The sequence below is a fragment of the Cyphomyrmex costatus genome, unplaced genomic scaffold (assembly GCF_001594065.2).
Source record: "Cyphomyrmex costatus isolate MS0001 unplaced genomic scaffold, Ccosl1.0 scaffold281, whole genome shotgun sequence".
NCBI lineage: Eukaryota > Metazoa > Arthropoda > Insecta > Hymenoptera > Formicidae > Cyphomyrmex > Cyphomyrmex costatus.
The window spans coordinates 1151010-1173663 of NW_017276922.1; the positions used below are offsets into that span (position 1 = coordinate 1151010).

Here is a 22654-nt window from a genome sequence, read left to right on the forward strand (position 1 = left end):
ATAGCACAAAGTTGTGATAACACATTGACGTTGGATTACGTCGAGTTCTCATTTTAGTTTTTAGTTTACGTTGGTTACCAACCCGAACTGTATAATACTTCGTAAATAAAATACGAATTTGTTAGAATATATTTCAGATAATTTCGCGTTATTCTCTGCACAGATGAATTCTATATTTTATTTTTACGGCAAATATATATATAAGTTTCTGAACATTTACGTATGAATTTTTAATAAAACAGAGACAATTTTTTTGTTTAAAATATTTTTTTTTAATTTATATTCGTACTGAAAGTGATACGGAGTTGATAATTTTTACATTAATTATTGCGTGAAAATAATATTTATTTGGTTTTTTTTTTTAAATCTCTTCATGCGCGTCGGCAGGGCAATTTTGTTACAGATATCATGAAGAATAGATATTATTAATCTAATTTTACGTAATTAAAAGTACGAAATTACGTTACAAGATATACAGCTCGTCCTCGAACCGTCGTTAAATGTTTGTGTATTTGCGATACACAGTAGACGCGCGTCGTCCTTTTTCCGTATTTCGATTCTTTCGAGATTCTTTTGCGTTGATTGCAGTCATATAGGGATTTGTAAAGAATGTGTCACTGCGGAATTGTATTACTCATACTCGCCCAGATTAATTGTATTCGTCGGATTGTACAGGACAATGTCTGCTGTCAAAATTCAGCGATGCGAAGCGCCTCAAAGGGCGATATTATAATATTAGCGGACCCGTATCGAATGTGATCTCCTTCAGAATTGCGTTTGTATTACCTTTACTTCCTTGCGATTTTCAACCTGTCATTGCGACCTGCGTAAGTCGCTGTATATTACACACGGTTGAAAAGTAGGTAATTCATTTATAAATTACGAAAAATCGTAATTACTTTATTAGTAATAAGTAGAATAAGTATTATTTTTACGCAAATTAAACAATGCACGAAAAATCAAATTATATTTAATTGCGATGACTTTTTTGTAAATAATAGTCTTGAAGGGATTAAACTCATGCACCACGTATTGCGAAGTTTTCCTGTATAAAAACGTTTGTCATAATAAAAAATCTGTCATTTTGCAATCTCCTGCCGTTCGAGGTGCTTCTAATGGCTGACTATTATGGCGAATTATTAAACGCACTACGTATTGTATTAAAAGTCAATGAACATTACATATGAAATAAACCGAAGAGAATTACTTATCTCGAACTCGTTCATTTGTGCAAATATCCTTGCAATGTTTTCCAATTCCTAAAAGCCGACCTTCGAGTCCTTTTCTTTTTTTATCAGCAATTTTTGTCTAATACAAAACTGTCTAAATTATTTTAAATCTTTAAGGAAAAAAATCTGAAATAATATACAAATATAGAGGAAAAGATGATACGAGTAATGTAGATCTATGATTCTAACGTGGTTTCCATTTAAAAGTTTGTTATAATTAACACCATCTCTTGCAAAACATCTTTAATTTTCTCTTAGATAAGTATCGAAGTTGTACAACAATTGTTGCCACGTTGACGAGATTTGTGATGACAATTGATGTTACATATTACGATATATAATATAAAAAAATTTGTTCACATATATTTTTTAGGTATATGTAAATAGATATCAAATAAGAATCACTTTTTTCACATTTTAAATTCGTATTCATGCTCTTAAAACTACAGTTAATAGTTCAATGAGATTTGAGAACGATCGGATTTTCTTAAATTCTCGCACATTTATAAATATAAAATAAATATGAATGAACACAACCTTTCTTATGTTAAGAATAACTCTCTAAATCTTATCAAGAAGATTCAAGACGTCAACCTTCCGCAAATCACTATCACAACATTATTGTTAAACCACTTATTTTATCAGTGAAATTTGAAACGGTTGAAAATTGACCCGACGAGATAAGTAATCTTTACGGAAAAATCATCGAAACCGAGACACTTGTTCGAGACGTCCAAACGCACGCGGAGCTAGTCAACCGTTATCTCTTCTCATGAGAGGGAACAGCCTCCGGAAAAGAAGATTCGGTTAACCCTTCTCGCGGTTGTGGGTGGATCCCGATGGGCGGGCTCTCAACCTGTGCCCAACTCCATTTTGTAATACGAAGGCGGTCCGTTGGTTCTCCACACCTTCCCCTCTACCACCTGGTATCACCTTGGGCAGCGCGAGCGATCGACCTCCTCGAAGTGGAGGGAACGCGACGGCGCACATTGCCGGCCAGGAGTTCGCGATACGCGTGTGTGCCGCGCGCCTACGGCTTCGTTCTCTCGAACGGTCTCGTTCCGTCATGACGGAGCTGTCAAGTCTGCTTTCGAGCCGGCTATTCGACCGCGTTCCAGGCGAACGTCGATGACTTGATCGTTATTCGTTATGGAGAATGTGCCCGAAGGCACGCCGCTCGGACTCGGAGAATTAGAAAAGTGTGCGTGACGTAAATCGCAATGAATAGTAAATTCAATAGGAAAGGTATTCTAATTGGAGACGACACCTATGTGTACATATCTGTAAGCTAATTATGTTTGTACAACCATAATTAGAGAAGAATTTTTAAGTGATGAAAGGTGTCACGATTTTCTATGTTAACGTTACTTTGAGAAGTTAAACAAATGTGCTGATGGACATCGTGGCGCAAATAATCGGTTCAACAAAGCATCACTGTGTGTTTCACGTGGATATGACATCTACACGAACTTATGGAGCAATAGTTACGAATTTTATAATCTCTCGGAAGAGACAATGTCGAGTATAGGTGGGAAAAAAAATGTGATATATTACCACTCTTTTATTTATAAATATTAGAGCCTACATTGCGAGTAGTTTTCAACTAAACAGCCATAACGAGGAAGAGTTCCTTGACTTTATTAGGAAAAGTGATATTTTCTCTATCTCGAAGAATTCGATAAATATATATCAAGATTGGCCATTAATTTCTTAAAGACTGACTACAAACGTTGCAAATCGAATTTGCAACATTGGTAATTTGTGTGATAAAAGATTCACGCGCTCTATTCATTTGTAATTGTTTAGATAGCTTTGTACAATTACAAGCATAATTCTTGAATATTGAATTTTGCTACATTTAGCGATCGATTTCAATGTATGTCCTTACAACAATCTTAGATTGATGAAACTGTCACTCCGCACAGACCTGGACTACACAAAATCTCCACCGTCCTATTGTTTTCTATCATTACATCACGTCAGCTGATCGTTTCGAAATAATCGCGTGAGGAGCTACTTGTTTAATATACAGTGAAGATTGAGGAATCTCCTTTTGCTTTGTATTGATTGGGCCTTGAAAAACTGGTTGTGATTTTACGAAAACAGAAGGAAGATCGGAGCAGGCGCTGCGATTCGTAAACACAACACGGCCGAAAGTTGGACGACGTGAACCGTGAAAGAGTTCATCGATCCTCCCAGGTGCGTGTGTGTGTGTATATGTGCGTGAGCTAGTCTGCAAGCCCCGGCAGGAGTAACTTTTCCGCGACGTCAGTCCACGATTGGTGTAACGCGCTTCTGATAACAATTAATGTGATAAAGCGCTTTCCGGTCAGAGTTGATAAATAAGTAACTCGATGATCCGTCTGGAGGTATTATCGAACGACGAGAACGGTTATTTTCGCCTGGAAACGGAAGTGCGAAGCGACTACCAATTAGATCCAATAGCGGAATGATTGGCATGAAAGAGAAATTTTCTAGATTACGAGAAAACGATTCGTCGCGTGGTAACGTAACTCACGGGAGACGATGAGTGTAACGTCAGAAGACTGATCATCGGACACTCGAAGCTAATCGATCTCGGAGAAGAGAAAAAAAAGTGCAATCGATAACGTGTGATATGTGATCATTGTATCCGCTACTCGGAAAAACTGTTCAGTTAGAAACTAAGTTATCGTTGAATTGACGACGGTCTGCTATCTAGGTGTGCGACGTATCCGCAATTGTTACGACGTGTGTGATTCAAATTAAAAAAAACATACGACAGGTAAATAAGCAACTCTTTTTTAAAAATGAATGAAGCTGAGTTTGCGTGACAAGTTCCAACGGAGTTATCGAAGTTGTCAGGAAGTTGACAATGAGATTAAGTCGTTAAGTTGACATTAGAGGAATGGGGAACGAATAAGAACGCCGTAATGTTTTGAAAGAAAAAATAGAGATATAAAAAATAAATAGAGAGACCGACTTAGTATGTAACCTACGATTTTGTTATCGAGTCCGTCCAATTAGAGCTGCAATTATATATTACTCTTTCGAGTGATTAAGCATTGAATATTGACAATCGGCAAAATTGAAAAGACTCATAAGTGTGAGGTAACTGAAGCTTTTCTCGCGGACAACATTTGTTTTGTTATTCGTTAATGAAGTCACGAGATCAAAGATGCGGACGACAACGTCGACGACGGAGACGACACGATCTCGATGTGTACGGTGAGAGGACGTGAAATTCCAATTCCTTTCCCCGTTCACTCCTGTTCGCGAAAACAGTGAAACTATCAATAATGGATCTCAGCACGACGCCCAGAAGGGCCGCGGAAAGCGTCGGTGATTTACAGAAGACTAGAGTAGCGAAAAGCGTCTTCAGCATACGCAGCCTCGTCGACGTTGAGGAAACGGAGCTTCCCACGCAGGATGACGAACGCCCGTCAAGTGAGTCTTTAGATAATCCACTTAAATTCATCATGTATTATGCGCCGATCAAAACGATCATAATGTCGTAAATTCGTCTTTCGAAGGACGAATTTGAGATAAATGTAAGAAGTGTATGTGTAATATATAGTATATATCTATATACATACTTTTGCATTTGTCTAAAATAAATAAATATATTTGCGCAGTACACTTTTATTATGAAATACAAGAGATCGCAAAGATACGTTCTCATGAATCTTAATATCTATTAAACAATATTAAAAGTAGATCTTGAAATTAAGTCAACTTAAATTTCTATTAATAAATTAATTAATTTTCATTACAAATTTTTGTAATATATTTTTATTTCTTTTAGTATGTTTGTAGTTTTTTTACTCTATAATTATCCTGAGACATAAAAACAATTAACAATCGTAATATCATGCCTCATAATAGTTCTAACATAAATCTATATTATCAAAAAAATATATAATGACTATAAGTGACAGTAATTTTCGAAAATGTTACAACATATGAAATTAAATAACAATATAAAAATTGATACATATATGACAGATAAAATAAGAACTTTGGTTCTCTTTTATAGTATTATATAAATAGAAATAAACGACTATATTTATGATAGGTGACAGGTATATCATATTCTAAGGCCATACGATAGACAAGTTAATTATTGAGTTGATTAAGTTGGAAGTGTAATTATTAGTAGATCTATATAATTTGTCGCCGTATAAAAAATCCATTCTGCGTGTTGATTATACGGTGCTATGGAATCCGTAATTATAGCGATACATAGAAATAATTTGAATGATAGTCTCTTGTATATGTTTGCACACAAATCAAGGGTGACGCTTATGATTGGGAAAGAATTCGCGCGTCACGTTTCATGCAGATCTAAAAAAGACACACAGTTTAATTCTCGTGATCGTAAAATTATTAATTTCTATAAACGCGTCTAAACGTGGCATTTTTAATAGACGAAGTACAATATCAGACAAACAAAATTTTAAGTAACACGATATTTATAGATTGAAAGTGCTTATATATCAATTCGTTTATGACTTATAAAATAATGTAATTCCTGAGACGATTATAAATATTTTCGCGTATAATAACACTCTAAAAATTAGTTCAAGGAAGCGTGCGAATGTTTTCATTAAATCCACAGGAAGAAACATTGGAAAAACGAAAGATCGATCATGTCACCGGGATTTCGGAGGAGACGATCAGTTACCTCTTCTATCAAAGCCGCACGACATTCCGGGGCTTGAGAAACTGCGGTTCCAGGGTTTACTTTTTCCTGACGAGTGCCTTTTGTGCCAGAGATTCAGCAAAAACCGACCGCCCTTATAAGAGCGGCGGAGTTAATTAAGGCGCATTTAAAGTCGGTAGATCGCGATAAGACGGCGATTAACTCGAAATTAGTCCGCCCATGGATCTAGCAAAAACTGTATCGCTGTCGTTATTGCTGACACGTATCGACGGTGTAGATAAATACGTGATTGAAACGATGCCCAATTAGAGATCTCTCTCTCTAGAACGAATTATTACATCACTCCCGTAAGCCCTTCTCTGCCAGAAGTTATTCTTAAACAGAAAATTTTGGAAAATAATAACTCACATCCTCATCGCTCGTATTACTTATATCCTATCTATTTCTTTCGCCATTAATACGCGGAAAGAACAATTTTGCTGATCTAAAATTTTTCTGGTTAAAGATCTGAAAATAATTTTGTTATATGTTTAAAATAATTTTATCAGAAATTTCAACTTAGTTTGGAGTCATAATTTGTTGCAGCATTATTCATCATTTTTTCTCACGTAATTATTTCGATAGTACAACAAAATTATTTTCAGATTTGTAAAATTCTAAATTTTTCACAGATAGCAAAATTGTTTTCTCCATATATATAATCTTATCATATTACTAGATAAATGAACTTTAAATTATTACGGATTGTAGAATAATTTAAGAATATAAACTGCGTTATCCACGGTGTTACGATGAAAAACTAGATTTCAAAGATAGTTATATACTTAAAAATAAGTAACAATTAAATGTCTACTTTTAGAGTAATTACTTTTCGAGTAATTGAAGTAGTGATTTAAGATAGTTGTTTGTCAAGCGTTATGTAACTGATACGTTTGCGAACAAACGATTACGTCTTTTCCGCGGATTTAAAGATATACATCCCAAATTATAATGGATACGCTCTGGATATTTCGTCACTGCCGCAGCATCGCGAGCGTCCGCCAGAACGCGGTCGCGAGAGAAGCGATACAAGCGTGGATTAACGGAAAAAACGCTGCCATACGCTGCACTGCATCGCGGCCGAGTTTCTAGTTGGCCGATATGCAAAATACCTGCCTGGCTACGATAACGCGCATTTCTTGCAACGAATAAATAGCGAATTACCATTTAGTCGTCAGCCGATAAAGCGAAACGAGCTCGCACGATAATGGAATCTCATTCTCCCAGTGACTCTATAAACTATCGGCTTGTTATCGGATAATTAACAAGATAGCGCGTTGATTAACAAATTAACATTACGCGCACGCAACGTAATGGAACGCAGACGCGCGGTATCAATTGTCAGGGAGTCGCGACAAGCACCGCATCTAGTCGGCGAAGTCGAAAAATTATGCATAATAGCGCAAAGACTTTATTTGGTTAATAACTGATAAAAATACATATTGATTTGTATGCTTCGTTATTCATTATCGCATGTGATACGTGTGTGTTGTGTTTATGTAATTACATTATTCTTGTATACTCTTCCTTTGTTCCGAAAAATTGGGATGCGTCTCGTCTTACATTCAGGTTTGCTTGCTTACGCTACACACACCCGATACGTAAAATGAATTATGTTGCAAATAGATAAGCACGAATAAAATAAGAATTGCTAATCTAATATAGTTGCGCCAAGGAATTAACGAATTCTGCTCGACAGCAAACAGACACGTGAAAATTGTATCTTATAATAAAAGATAATCGTTATTACTCAAGAAGAACACTGCTATCATTTATTATCTTGCTTGGGCATTTAGATATTTTCTTAGATTTAAATTTTCTTATTAAAAAAAAAAACCAATATATAATATATTAATTATTATAAAATAAAAATAGAGCACCAAGCGGTTATTATTACTTAAGACAATTTCCGCATACAATTGTAAATTTTTTTTCAGTTTACTTTGTCATCGACGTTCCGAAAGAGGACAGAACCGTATAATTATCGCCACATTAATGCCGCACGGGTATTATTAGCGTACTCTCTTGCGTACTTTGTAGGTAAATATTTAAAAATGGGTATAAATAATTACCCACCGTGCAGACGCATAGATAAGCGAGCTCAAGTAGTTGGCTTAACAATACCGCGGTACAGCGAATAAAATAGTTTTAAAAAGTTACTTTTACCGCGATAATTACTGTCAGAGTTGATAAAAGAATATTTATTTCAACCTGAAAGTTTGAATTATCCGATTGGTTGATGATATTATTTTAACATTTTAGAAATCTGTCAAAAAGTATTTATCGCCGTATTAATGCCACGCGATTTTATTTTTTATAATATTATAATATATACATTTTAAAACTTTTTATAATTGCTGATATAATGTTATGAAGTTTACAATAATTACAATTAAAACGCAGTAACGTCTTGGTCTTTATTATTAAATTTCTCGTTAAATTTAAAACATCAATTACGTTGTTTCTCTTCCTAAAAATTTATTTCAGATAATTAACAAAAAGTATAATGCAAAATGGAAATTAAATGTGATTTAAGGTATTTAAAGAGTACTCTTGCGTTCGCGATTACCCCGAAACTGCAAATGCTGACTTTTCTATTTAACGAAATAGAAATATCTCGGGGGTGAGATGGCATGTGCATGGCTCAACCGGGGGTTTATCGCCGCCATATTACGATCCGGTCTGGTCGATTAAACGCTATAAATGGCCATGACAGAAGGTGTAATAGAATTGGAGTAACTCCGAGCCAATGGCGCTCCGCGATTAGGGTGGTTGTTCGTGCTCGATTGGCTTTCACGAGCGAGGGTTGATGTTCCCTGCGGGTAAGCTACGTCTTTATATCCTCCCATCAGTTCCCGTTATCCCATTACGGAAATGACCCACCCTCGCGTTTAAAATTTCATCGTTCTGGAAACGTTACAACCCCCCGTGCTCACAAATTCTCCATTCAAATTAGTGATTGCAGTATAATTGCATAAAATTACGAAACTTTTATCGTTTGAAACCAGCCGTTTAAAACATATTTATGAGAATTTTTTGTGTTAGTATTCTTCAATACAAATCTCTTTTTTTTTCACCAGAATGAGGTTATTATGTCATTATTTTATTATATTCATTAATCTAGTTAAAAAGCGATAATTTCAATAAATCAATAAAATATTTATTCTCTTGATGTAATTGTAGAAAAACAAACGTAATAAATTTATCTATTAAATAAGAAAAGCAACTAAAAAATGGGAACTTGTTATTTCGTGTTACTGGAAGTAATAAATAAAAATAGTATTGTATGCTATTAGAATTATTCATTGAACGCTGCACGATTGACAGCATCGCTAAAGATATAATCATCCGACATGGTTTATAAGTGCACGACAAGCCGTAATCTATGGCGCACGAATTAAATTTGCAGATCGATCAACAGGACTATTAATCGAGGCTTGTAATCTCACAAAGTCATCGCACTACATCTCGTAATTAACGTATAATTGAATGTAAACGTTATAGGAAAAATGATTAGCGTAATACATATCATAATTTCTTTCATACGTTTTTAAAGTAAATGGACCAATTACATTAAATCATTTTATAGCACGTTATCAAACAATTGACGCTCGTTCTTTTTCAAACATATATACTTACATTTCCAGAGAAGACATTTCGTTTCTTTCTAAGTAAATAATTAAATCGTCTTATCACATAAGCTATTTCTAATTGTTCCTCCATTAAAGATGCTTGATAGAAAAATATTATAACATTTTAAATATTTCACAGAGAATAGATGGGATAAAAATTTTACTGATTAGTGTATGAATGTGTATCGTAAAAAATAGCTTAGTTTCCTTATTATTGTGAAAGATGCATCGAGCTCATGATAACTTACAACTGGATGTCCTCAGATGTTTCTAAAAGCTAGGCAAGTCCAAGAAGTGTTCTCGAAGATGAGCCTCAAAGGGACTGTCAAAAATTTCAACGTCAACTTCCACGAGTTCCTGCAACACCGCGCTGCTAATTGCAAAAAACAAAGAGAGTCCCTGCCAATAATACGCGTCGGGCGGGCTGTAAATAATGCCGCGCGGGTTTTACACGTGCGTATACGGTGCCGCGTCGACCGCTGATTGGTCGGTCCGCTAATTGTGTTTTATTAGCGTTCGTCCCTCACCCCTCCGCTCTTTCTCTGTCCCTTCTTGCTCAAACGCCGAACATCTGCGGTCTCAGCTAACTAACCTACCGCCCATGTACTAACTGCGAGCGACATTGTTATTAAGGGTTCCTACAGCGCATCTGAAACCCACACACGCGCACTCGCGTGGGTCCGCATGCGCGACGACACGAGGATATCGTGCCTTTGATCCTCGTTAAGGAGCTGTTAAGGTACTCCGAGAGAACCTGCGAGAATCTGCGCTTTCGTCGATTATCGAAGAAAGGAAGGAATAATTGGAACTGCAAGATCACTATTTCTCAAAATCGCGTATTTTATAAATAAATAAAATTAATTTTGTAAAAATAATTCGAAGATTAAGAAAAGGAAAATTGGTTTGAAAGATATGAAACCTCACAGTGTAATTTCCATATTGAAATCAACGGTAACTTGAAATTACGATTTATCGTTAGCTTTATCTCAGGTGTATTAGACTCTCTCAACATTGAAATTAAAATTATATAAATATGAAACTGTGATATTGAGTATTATGCACCTAGCAATAAACGTGACAAGAGTCGACGAATCAAAAATTAAACAACGTTTGTAATTATGGAAAGAAAATGTTAAAAAAGGGCCAACATGAAATTGACATACCGAGATGCAAAAAAATGTTGACACCTATATTGATTATGACTCACAAGATTAACATTAACTCGCTATCTCTATTTCATTTTCTGTAAAAATAGATTTTATCTTAGAAAAATATATGTTTCGTCGAGGCTCACGAGTCACGAATTTATTAATTAATCGCACCGAGCTGTTCGCGAGTCGTGTAAATGGCGTTCGCGCGCGATACGATGAAACTCAAGGATGGAACTCGAAACTTCATATCGAAGATCGAACGCGGGCGGGCATTTCTTTACTTTCTTGGCGGCAGGGGTTGGGCCCGGGCGGGGCGGCAGGTAGGGCAGAGACGAGTCTTATTACGACGAAGAGAGTCGGGCATGCTGGCGCAATCAAATAAATTAGTCGGAATTACGCGGGCCGCGGAGCCAGCCGGTGGTGGTGCAAGGCGTTCACCACCGCTCGTCCTCGCCACCAATTAGCGGAGCTTTATCCCGCGCCGAGTCTTCCACACATAAACGTAAGTACGTGTGTATATACATATTTCACGTAGGCTGGGTATGTTCCGAGAAATTCGCGGCTGCTCCTCTCGCGGGCGTCGCCATGGTACCATCACGAGCCTCTCGAGCATCGCGCAACCCTCCGCCGAACGTGCGAGACCCGACATGATTTGCGAAGTATTGCGAGAATTTATTGGACTGGCGGGGTAAACGAAGAGCGACGCTACGAATGATCTTAACGTATGATCGCGTGGCGATCGTTTGTCTCGGTTATTTATTAAATGGCGGCTCGTAAGACCAATTATCGGAGTACAGGCTGCATGGGGAGTCGCGGACATCCCGCGCAAACCTCCAGCCAGTGATTCTACACCCCAATGAGCTCGATATTACCGTGTAAATCTGATAAGGCATTTTGTAGAAACTCTGAGTCATTGACTAAGTATTGAGCGCTTCGTACAATAAAGCAATTAATAAATTGAATTTGCATGTAACTGGATACGTATTAAGCAAAAAATACTTTCACTGAAGAATAAAATTACCAGACTAAAAAGAAATGTATTAAATTTTAATAAATATTTATTTGAACAGTGCCAACTAAAAATATTTTTTACAATAAATAAATATTTACCCAAAGATATGATTATTAAATCAAATTAATATGGTTCTTGTATCACACAAATAAACATATTTTTATATTAAAATATTTAATTGATACTATTAGAATAAATGATTTATTAAAAACTTTCTTTTCTGATAGGCATTTATAAGAATTAGTAATAAAAATATACGAGAGTCTCTTTACAATAAAGATGTGTGAGACATCTTTCTGTGTAGAATTTACCTACTGTAAGTACATTATTTAGTCCCGCAAATACACTGTTTTTGCGATACTTTTCGAGGAAAGTATTTGTCAATCGTTGTGCAATTGATCACGGAAAGTGGATTAACACGCGCTCGCCATTTTGATTCCGCTCTCTAAAGTGCTCCCTGCATAATGCGCACGCGGGAGAGTGTCGTAATCTGCTAACGAGCCCAGGGTCCTCGTGGGAGTTGGCGACGTTGGCGAGGGCCAACAACCGGCACGAACCGGGAAAGAGAGAGAAAGAACGGTAATAACGGCAACACACAGTATCGTACAACGCAAACGGCAACGCGATGCAAACGGTTACCGCGTATTCTTGCGTGACGCGTTATTAGCCGATTGGCTCATTAATCGCTCCGTCGGTCCGAAACAGTCGAAGCCTCAAAGCCCCTCTTCCCCCCCCCCCCCCCCCCCCTTCCCAAAACCCCCCCCCCCCCTCCTACCTATCCGTTCGCATAAGAAGTAATTGCTAATCGCTAATTGCGAGCGCAAACACTCCATCCAATTAACCCCTCCCATGGACGCGGCTCGTCCATAGCTGGAGCGGTGCAGCCACCCTCTCGGTACTAACTTACTTCAAACTCGAACAACTTATATCCCACCTGCGATAGATATACTTCCTGCGGCTGGAATGAGTTAAGGGCGACTGGGCTTCCTTGGTGCACGACCATCGCCTAATTACCAATCTAATTGCTCTAACGTGAGCCGCGTATCAAAGTGATGATATTTCACGAGCAAAGTGGTATTTATTCGCAAGTGTCACTGCTCCATTGTCGCTATAATGGTATTACATTTTCTATGTGATATCATCGCGGAAATTTACCTACAGTACAAATAATTGAAAGAATTACATTACGTTTGTACGCAGTTAATAAAATTTCCTCACTTAAATATTAAGTATTGGACGTTCTAGAGAATTATTTTGTAGCTCTTTCAATTCACTTTGTATATGAGAGATATGCTGTTGTTAAAAGATACCTCGTACACACGCAGTTAATTGAGGTAAGAAAATTACTCAGGAATTCCCTCACCTTCCTCTGTTAATCAGATATTTTCCACCAAACCTGCGCGCGTTTCCCCCCTTGGTTTATCCCGAGATGGGGTAACACAGATCGGTCACGGGTGATCTCCGTATAGGTATCACCTGTTAACTCGCCGACGGTCCTAATCGTTATGAAGGCGCCAGCGTCATATGCTGCGCGGCGAAAAGAACGGCTCATTTCCTCGCCCCGTCGTATCTTACTCCCTTATTCCCCCCTCTTCCCCGTTTCCTTTCCTCACTGCAGCTTAATGAAATTTCGTCTCGGACAAAAATGCGAACCGGCTCGCGCGATGCGGACAGAAAGATGGAAAAGGGGAAGACGGAAAGGGAGTACGCGAGGGTGGGAGAGACCCCTTTCGATCAATTAAGGCTAATAAATGGCGTCGACGGTGGGGTTGGTTGATGGCGAACGGCTATAGGGCCGGGGGGGAAGTAAGGAGAGGAGTGGAAAGGGGAGCAGAAAGGAGAGGAAAGCGTTGCCATAAGTGAGCCGACCGGGGCTCTGTGGGTTTATGCTATTAAAAATGTAAATATCTGCCGGTGGCTCGTTATCGGATGTAAATATGGCGGCGGGCGCGTCCGGGGCCCGGTGCTGGGACCAGATGGGGCGGGGTGGGCCTTGCAGCTCCTTTGTTTCGTTATTTATTGGAATGCATGGCCGCGCGCGCCGCACCGAAACCCACGCTCCCCTTTGAAGCGGACGAGTGCAACGATCATCTCGATTTCATCCACTCTCGTCTCGTTTTAGAACTGGCTCTTTCGCGCGCGCGTTTGAAACATTTTAATCTCAAATGCGATCATATAGCGAGGAATCGCGAAAATTGGACCATGCGTCCCCGCTGCATTTCGTTTAAGACATGTGATACATCATAAAGACGATCTTTAAATTAATTAAATAATACGTAACATATGTATAAATATGTTACATGAGTAAAATATCTCAATCAAAATTACATAAAAAGTGCACTCTCTGGTTTAATGAATATATTATTGATATATATACATCTATGTGCGATTGAAATATCGTAATAGAAAGTTCTACAAAATTAAACAATGATAAACGATCCGGCAAGTATTATCGACTCAATCAGAAATTTAAAGCAGACTCGCTGACAGCTCGGGCAGAAAAAACGCGACGAACTCCCGAGCTTACGAAGGCGAGAACTTCGTCAGTTGATTCGAACGTGCGCGCCAGTCTTCCTACTCCTCTCGCTTTTTCAGGGCCCTAAGCTTTGATATATGACTCAATAAAACCAGACCCAAGGCGGGCCCGAAGTAAATATCAAACGTAAAATGTTCGCCTCGTTAACTTGTTCCGCAGAATCGGGACGCTATGTTAGGGGAGGAAGGAGGGACGTAGAGACACGCGCATCCGGACAAAGTGCCAATTAAGAATTCTGCTAATTGATATAGAGCAAATCGATGCAATAGAAGAATAAAAAAGAATAGATGTAGTTGTCTGTCCAGATTATAAAGAAAAATACATTCATCGTTAAACGTACTATTCTCTATCCAATCTTATGTAGATAAATTGCCGGATGTTCCTGTCGCGTCAAATTTTATTTATATCCCGACCTTTATAAATACAAATTACGATTTAAAAAATAATTAACTGTCTCAATTATTACTTTTGTAAAGCGAATATTGAATATTGTTGAACTGAAATATGAGTATTGTTTGAGCAATGTTTGCATTTTATTAAAAGTAATTATATCTCGCCTGAGAAATAAGAATTTGCAAATAATTAAACGCACAATGCTTATACAATTCAATGTAAGATGCTAATATTTTAATACTTTACGTATAATGATATACATTATTATAGAAATAAAAATGTTGGTACATTCTAATACATTTTCAAAATATTAGCATCTTTACTCTATTTTGAAAATTACAATAATTAATAATAATAATTATTACTTAACATAATAAAAATATCGACCGTAATAAACAATAAATTTCTATAATTATATACACATATATATATATATATATAAAATATTTAGTTACTTACGTCAGCTTCCAATTATACACAATTCGTTAACGAATAGAAGAATAACTGCATTTCTCATTTAAAATATCATTAAGCGCCGCAGCGACGCGTTATTACGAATAACAGTAATATTACTAACGTATCAGATCTAGCTATACTAAGGGATTACTTAGATTATCGGCAGGTGTGTGTCTTAATGACCGGCGAAATTACAGCCGAAATTACCTCCCATCTTGAGAAAATACGAGGAAAGAACCCGCGGCGTAACACATCGAGATAGAATGTAAAGATATCCATCGCTTCCAAGTTTCGGCATTATTTTGATGCGATACGCGTGTGAAGCGAAGATTCTAAATCGAAATAGCAAGCGTAAAACTGCTATTCCGGGATACAAATTATTATTCTTGTCTCATTTATCGCGTGAGGCACGTATAATTTAAGATACAATCAATATATAATGTCAAAAATTAATTTTTTCTGTCCCAGTGAAAGTAATAGATAAAAGAGAGAGAGCGTGTTAAAAATTCGAATAAAAAATTCTAGTAATATTCCTTTATTGTTCTTAACCAGATAGAAGAAGATATCGAATGTGTCTATTTATGAATTTGCAACTTTTATATCGTTTTTATTCCGGATCTTTTATCGTTTCTTCTTACATTGTCGATCCGCTTCGATGAATCAGACAGCCATTTCTTTTCTGCCGCTTGTAAATCGGTCGAGCCGGCAGATCGTTTCAATTGCACTTGATCGCTTCTTCTCTTCGAACTTACTCTTTTTATTTTTCCTCGTGATCGTTTCGTCTGTTCGACGGGTGTTTGTTTTCGTGTCCCGTCGGCTTTATTTTACTCATTCAGGAGGAGAAGATATTTACGACCGCACGAGTTTGCCAGGCACGATCGTAATTCACAAAGAACGATCGTGTTGGGCTGTAATATCCACGGATTAAAAAAGGAATCTCAGTATGATTAAGTAAAAAATAATAGAAAGCTATCTATCAAAATTAATATCATGATATTCAATAACAACGGAAAAAGTATTTTGTTTTAAATATGAATTATATAAAAAATTTAAGAGTTTAACAAATTTTCAATTTTTGTATAATCAATTTTTGTAATGATTTTTAACTAAATGTAATTTAAATACAAATATGAATCCATCTACGTTAAATAACTTTAACTCTCCACAGTTAACATTGAATTTATTGGATTCACATAATTATAAATCTCTTTGTAAAAAATGTCGAACAATTTAATTTTCTTTATATCATACACTGCAAGTTTGAATTACTCTTACTAAAATATAGTTACATTACTATATTCTATGTATCATAATGTAATGCATATTTGTAAATTTAATCGTTTAATTGAAAATTACTAATTAAATTCGTAAATTAATAGTGTTTATGTTTAGTGACTTTAAATTAACATAAATGGAAAGAGTTAATTCTTACAGTTTCAACGTCAGTGTGTTACAGATTTTGAAGAATCAATATAAAGTTTTATATTATCAGTTTCATTATCCGACTATGTGCACGTTTCTCTTTTAATCTTATGCGTATTAACTCATTTTTACAATACGATGATTAAGGGAATACTGGATTGCTAGAGTGATTAAATTATCGACATTATAGCATAAAAATCTCTGAATTAACTGAACGAAATAAAAAATTCTTTTATTCCGTTCTTTTATAAGATTGAAGTAGATGCAAAATTAAGAAGTGATGCAGTAGACATTTTATACAAAGTCCACCATCTTGTTAATTTGGTCTCTCTCCAGCATCCCCTTAACTGGAACGATAGTTTTCTCTCCTATTACGTCGATTAAAAGTTTCAATTTCTCGCAACCTGTCTGTCCGCTAATCATCCACAACGAACACAGGTGTTACGTCGCCGGTGAACAGTGCACCGCGACGATTCATTTTATCGGGTCGCCATATAGCCCTCGTCGCAGCTCGACTGCGCGGTGATCTGTATACTCGGAGGAGGCACTGAAAGTTCTTTGTCACTGTTGTCATCGTCTTTCGTTACTGCCGCAGTATCGCCATTAGTTCCGCGTCAGCAACAGAGAACGAGAAGCGGGGCTACATGAGACCACACCAGAAACGATGAGACGAAGAACGGCGAGTAAGATTAACAAACCGCACTTGCAATAACGCATTTTCTGCGTGAAACGTGAATCTGTAACAATCTCCACATCACACTCAGAAAAATATCACTTTGTTGCTAAGAAGAGTGATTGTTTACTCTCTTTCTTTTAAGTGACGATTATCTTTAATAAAAATATTTTCTTGATAATAATCTTAAAGTGTACTCTCTTATTTCGATCAAATCGAATTTGTTTTAATTTAATACTCCTGATTGAAATATTAAACTTATTCTATATACATTCAGGATACATTTTGAATAAATTTGATACTTGTAATGAACTTATGATAGATTTGCGGACATATGACTTTTTAAAACATTTGAAACAAATAATTATTATTTGCGTACAGTACCTGTGTATTTTTCTTCATTTTGATCCAGTTAACTTTGACAAAACTTCAAACAAAGAAATAACTCGCATGAGTTGATTTTCCAAGCGTAGAATAAATTTTTTATTTAATTCTAGCTATATATATATATATATAGTTAATTTCTTTATCGAAAATTTATGATAACAATATTGTGTGAGATGGTAACGAAGTCACGGAATTTGTTCTTGATATTTACGTGATAAGATATTATTATCCTTACAGTGAACCAAATACATTTTATCATGCAATAAATATACATATATCACAATAACATTATAATCGTGCAATTAATTCGAATCAAATATATTGCGGACTATCCCCGTACCAAGTCGTGTTGCAGATTAAAGTGCATTGCGTAAGAATAATTCAATCTCGCTCACGTCGTGAATCAGAGGAGCGAGAGGGAAAGGGCAGGCCGCAGGTACAGGACTCGAGTGATTGGAGACGATCATGACGCGATTCCGAGAATCCATTAGGAAACACGAGTTTAACACGCTCGTGGAGTTAGGACCTAAGGTTGCAAGTCTCTAAAGGAAGAAAAGAGAAAGAGAGAAAGGATGCCAGAAATACCGATCATTCGCCAGTGGCAGGACAGGGATCTTGGCGACGGTGGCCTCCGGGCTGAGTGTTTTCCGTAAATTTGGTTAAGATAGAGAGGCCTACCACGAAGTCATCCTGCTACTTTCGTTCCTGATAATAACCTCTCCCTGATAGAACGTCAAAAATGCTTAGATACGTGTACAATTTGCGTATATTCACGAAGCGTATACAACGAAGCTGTTAACTTAATAGATAGCAGTATTTCATTCTTCATTTTAAAAAGTGAACAATTAATTCGTGAAAATACTTACTACAGAATCTTAATTGTTTTTATTTAACTATTTACTTTTTGAGGTTAAAGGAAAATTATTATTTTATTTACGTACATATTGATTATTTATTTTATTTATTATTCTTTGAAATAATTAATATTAAAAAGTTGATATAAGCAAAAAATTCTTTTCTTTAGTTATGAACACTTTATGATAATGCGATATTCAAAATAGGTAATTACATATTGCAAAGAAAAAAAATTATATTGATTTTTTAAAGAAATTATAATATCAAAATACAAAATTAAAATATTACCATATCAATATGACATAAATATTAACCGAATTTTTTAATGTCTAAGTATTTTTTTGAAATGATAATATTAAATTTCTATTTCTGTGTGAGATTTCTTATTTCACTGAGTTATAGATAAAGAATAATATGAAATTAGTATATCAACTGGTTTAGGCATGCGTGTATAAAATCTTAAATAAAATATTTTTTAGAAATTTTCTTGCAAGTCATTTGACCTAAACAGAACGAGCTCATTCATATTCAAATATTACAGTTATCGCATACGGAAATTTATCGTTTCGAAGCATTGTAAGATATTTTAATTACTTATGCGTAATTAATGCTAAGATAATTCAAAACCAATAGTTTTAGTCAAAGAAGCTGCTTATCTCTTTACTATTTAAATCAAATAACAACAGAGATATTTAAACAACAGAGAAATAAATCCTTTATCGAAGACATGTTGCTTTAAATGATTCCATATGTATACGGAGACATATGTTACGTATTTTTATACAGCTAAACGGCACATCAAAAAATGCTATGTTCAATGTTTTAACAAGTTTAGCAAATGTGTCAAAACATGATATTTTTGTGCATTACGTATATAAGTGATTTCATAAAAATAAAACACTTGCTTTTTTTAGGATGACCTGTCACTTTTAATAAATTTTTTCATTACGTATCAAGATACGTAAAAATAATCACTGTACAACCAGAAATTACTGTACAAAAAAAAACAAAAATTAGCTGTATGACATTAATAATACTAATAATACACGTTTAAGTAACTGCATGGATTTCTTTCCAATATGTCAACACGTACATTAGTCACTTAACTTTCTAATCTAAATATTGTAGTATTGACTATAAATTGTATTCATGAAATAATGCCATACTATCGTGCTCTTATCTAAAATTTTTTACTTTACAGGTATTAAATTTTGCATGGGCGATTTAGCACTGGGATAAAAATCTGGTTTCAACCATATGAAAATTTAATTGACTGCACGGCACTTATATAGGATAGTATTAAAGTCATATCTGTAGAATGCTTTTATATCGACTATTATGTCAGTTTAATTTATTACTTCTAGATAGTTTTACTTTACGCGCTATCTGTATTTGGAAGTTTAACTATTATATTAGTATTATAAGTACTTATGATTATGCATTTTAAGTGAATGCCATTTTTGCTTAAATATATAGCTTGTGCTCAAATATATTATTGTTTAAATATGTATATTGTACAAAAATAAGTTCCACTTAACGAATTGATACTAACAATATGTTGAACAGGCATTGCATTCATTCTTCTGACTTTTTCAATATATTCTTCCCTAATTAATAATAATAAAATTTTTTGTTATTATTAATACACCAATTCACCTTTGGATGTATTCTGTATTTTTATTTCTTAACGTATGCTCTATTAAAGTAAATATGAATCACGAAATGTTAATCGGATAACTTAGTATTCATATAAAATTATAAGTCAAAAACTATTAGAGTTCTTATCTGAGCTTTGTCTTGTTCTTCTTTATTTTAAGTCGACTACTTGCCACTTAAATACACACATCAGCAACGAAAAGATATTTGTAATTAAATTGTTGGAAGGTCCATTCATATAGTAGTCTGCTGCAAGTAGTCTGCTATTCATAAGTCGACAATAACAAGGTCTCTTTTGTTTGGAAATTTCTTCCTAAGAATCTAAACGCGTTGCACAGATAACAAAGATAATGTATTGTATTCAGAAATTTTTTTCCACGTCTTTTTTTATCACGTTCTATCCATAACACATATTTCAAAATTATGAGAGTACTTTCACAGATTGCGAATGTTTAAATGGATACCTCAAAAGTTAACGTGTAAATGGAAAATTATTGAAATGTTGTGATAAGCAAACAAGATTGGGAAAAATATTCTTCTGAACTTAGAGACTGACAAGAAAGCGGAAAAGGCAAGAAACTAAAAGTCGCAGAATCTATTAACGCATTAGTCGCAAACAGTTCACGACTTTTAATTACCTCGTAACTTAAGCGCTAATTTTAACGTTAAAAATTCCTGCTGAATAAGTCATCTAAGAAAGCATAATATACTACTTCTCTCATTGCAATGGAAAATTATTTACATGGCAAAAGGAACGCATGTGATAATACCCACTGCTAAAACCCATATTCGAATAAAAAGTAGAATAATCTTAACGTATATATTTTTTACGAAGAAATGAAAACAAATGTTAATGTATTCTCGCTGTGTTAACAAATGTACATATTATATTGCACTGAAACATTTGCGTTGCCGATCTGATACATAATCTTACATTTAAGTAAAATATTTAAAACGAATTACTAAAAGTAAATTTAAAACCTAAACCTTAAAAATCTTACGTGTAAAATCTTTATTTAACAATAAATAATATATTTTATTGTAAAACGAATTTATTTTTTCTAAGAAAAATTTATAAAAAGGTTTTATACAATAAAATATAAATCATGTCATAAAAAATCAAGTAAAAAATAATGTATAAATAGTGAAATTATCTCTCGGTTGTTCGTTAATAATTTCCATCAATAACCTTGTTCGTTTTGTTAACAAAACGACTTGACCTTCTGATTGGATAAATTAGCTGCATTTTTAAAAAACAAATTCGAGTTTTTCTCCTACACCGATGAGGGAAAACAATTAAGACGATGGTTTACTAATGTAACATCCACGAGAGAGGAATCGACAAAGCAGTATTTCGTATAAATTTAGATTAGGACAGCGTAAACGAGAGCAATTGTCGATTGCAAACAGCATTTATTATGAGTGAACGAACACAATTAATCATGTTAATCATACAACTTAGCACGATGTGTTTTCAAGTTTTAATTCGACGATATAAACCGATCGAGCCGTGAATGCAGCACTGCCACATAAGAAATGGTCTACCTTGATTTAATTCTCAGTATATAGATATCGCGACCTTCATATCTCGCAACTATTCTGTCAGAATTGAAATTGAGAATACTTTAGTAAGTAATAAATTAAAGATATATATTTATATACTTTGAGTCGTGTGTGATATCTTAAAAAATATAAAAAATATAAATGAAATATTATTATAATATAATATTATTATAATATAATTAGGTAAATGAGATGCTAATTTTAAAATAATGGCGTCCACGCATTTTGGCTCTAAATGCAATTGACATTAAATACATTATAGTTATTATATGCTTCATATTGTAAAAAAATTAAAATCGTACTAGCATTTAGAGCTGATTTTGATTGGCCACCACCATATTATGTGAAATACAACATCTTATTTAATTTCACCATGGTGTAGAGTATGTGTATGATATGTATACACATATATCGTATATATAATATGTTAAATCCACATCCATATTTATTAGAGTATATAAATTATATTCATAAATATAAATATATTTACAACATCTAATCTTACAATTTTAATGCTTACACAACAATTGGAATAAATATTCAATATTAAGTGAAAGTTAAAATTTGAAATAAATATCTTGTATGAAGATTATACAAAATTAGATTAAATAAGAGTATCCTGATACAAAATCCAATTTATTATTTCGTTTTATATCTGCAAATTAATATTTTTTGCATTAATAATGTAAGAAATTGAAAGATAATTCGTTCGCACTTCCATTTGCTTTGTAAAAAAAAAAAAAAAAAAAAAAAAAAAAAAGTAGGTGGTCTTGATTAACTTCATTTTAGGGGATGCACAATCGCACTTGATGAGTGCCATACTATTACGAGACCCCCGTGTTAAGATTCTTAATGACGATATCGGCCAATATGGTTATGTCCTGCCGGGTCGCCGAACTTGGCCTTAATGGATTCCCCGAACTCGACTCGCATGATTAATTTCGCATCGATGATGGCGCGACGACGAAACGGAGAAACAACGCCGCGGTTGCTCGTCCGATTTGGATT

General features: G+C 35.0%; 1 protein-coding gene across 1 annotated transcript in view; it reads left to right on the forward strand.

Annotated features, from left to right (window-relative positions):
* Positions 1–4507: 4507 nt before the first annotated feature.
* The window catches only part of LOC108775010 (homeobox protein aristaless), a 128908-nt gene continuing 110761 nt past the window's right edge, over positions 4508–22654 (forward strand). The window contains exon 1 of the mRNA XM_018541278.1: positions 4508–4655. Coding sequence (XP_018396780.1) covers positions 4508–4655 — 148 coding nt within the window. The remainder of the gene's footprint in view (positions 4656–22654) is intronic.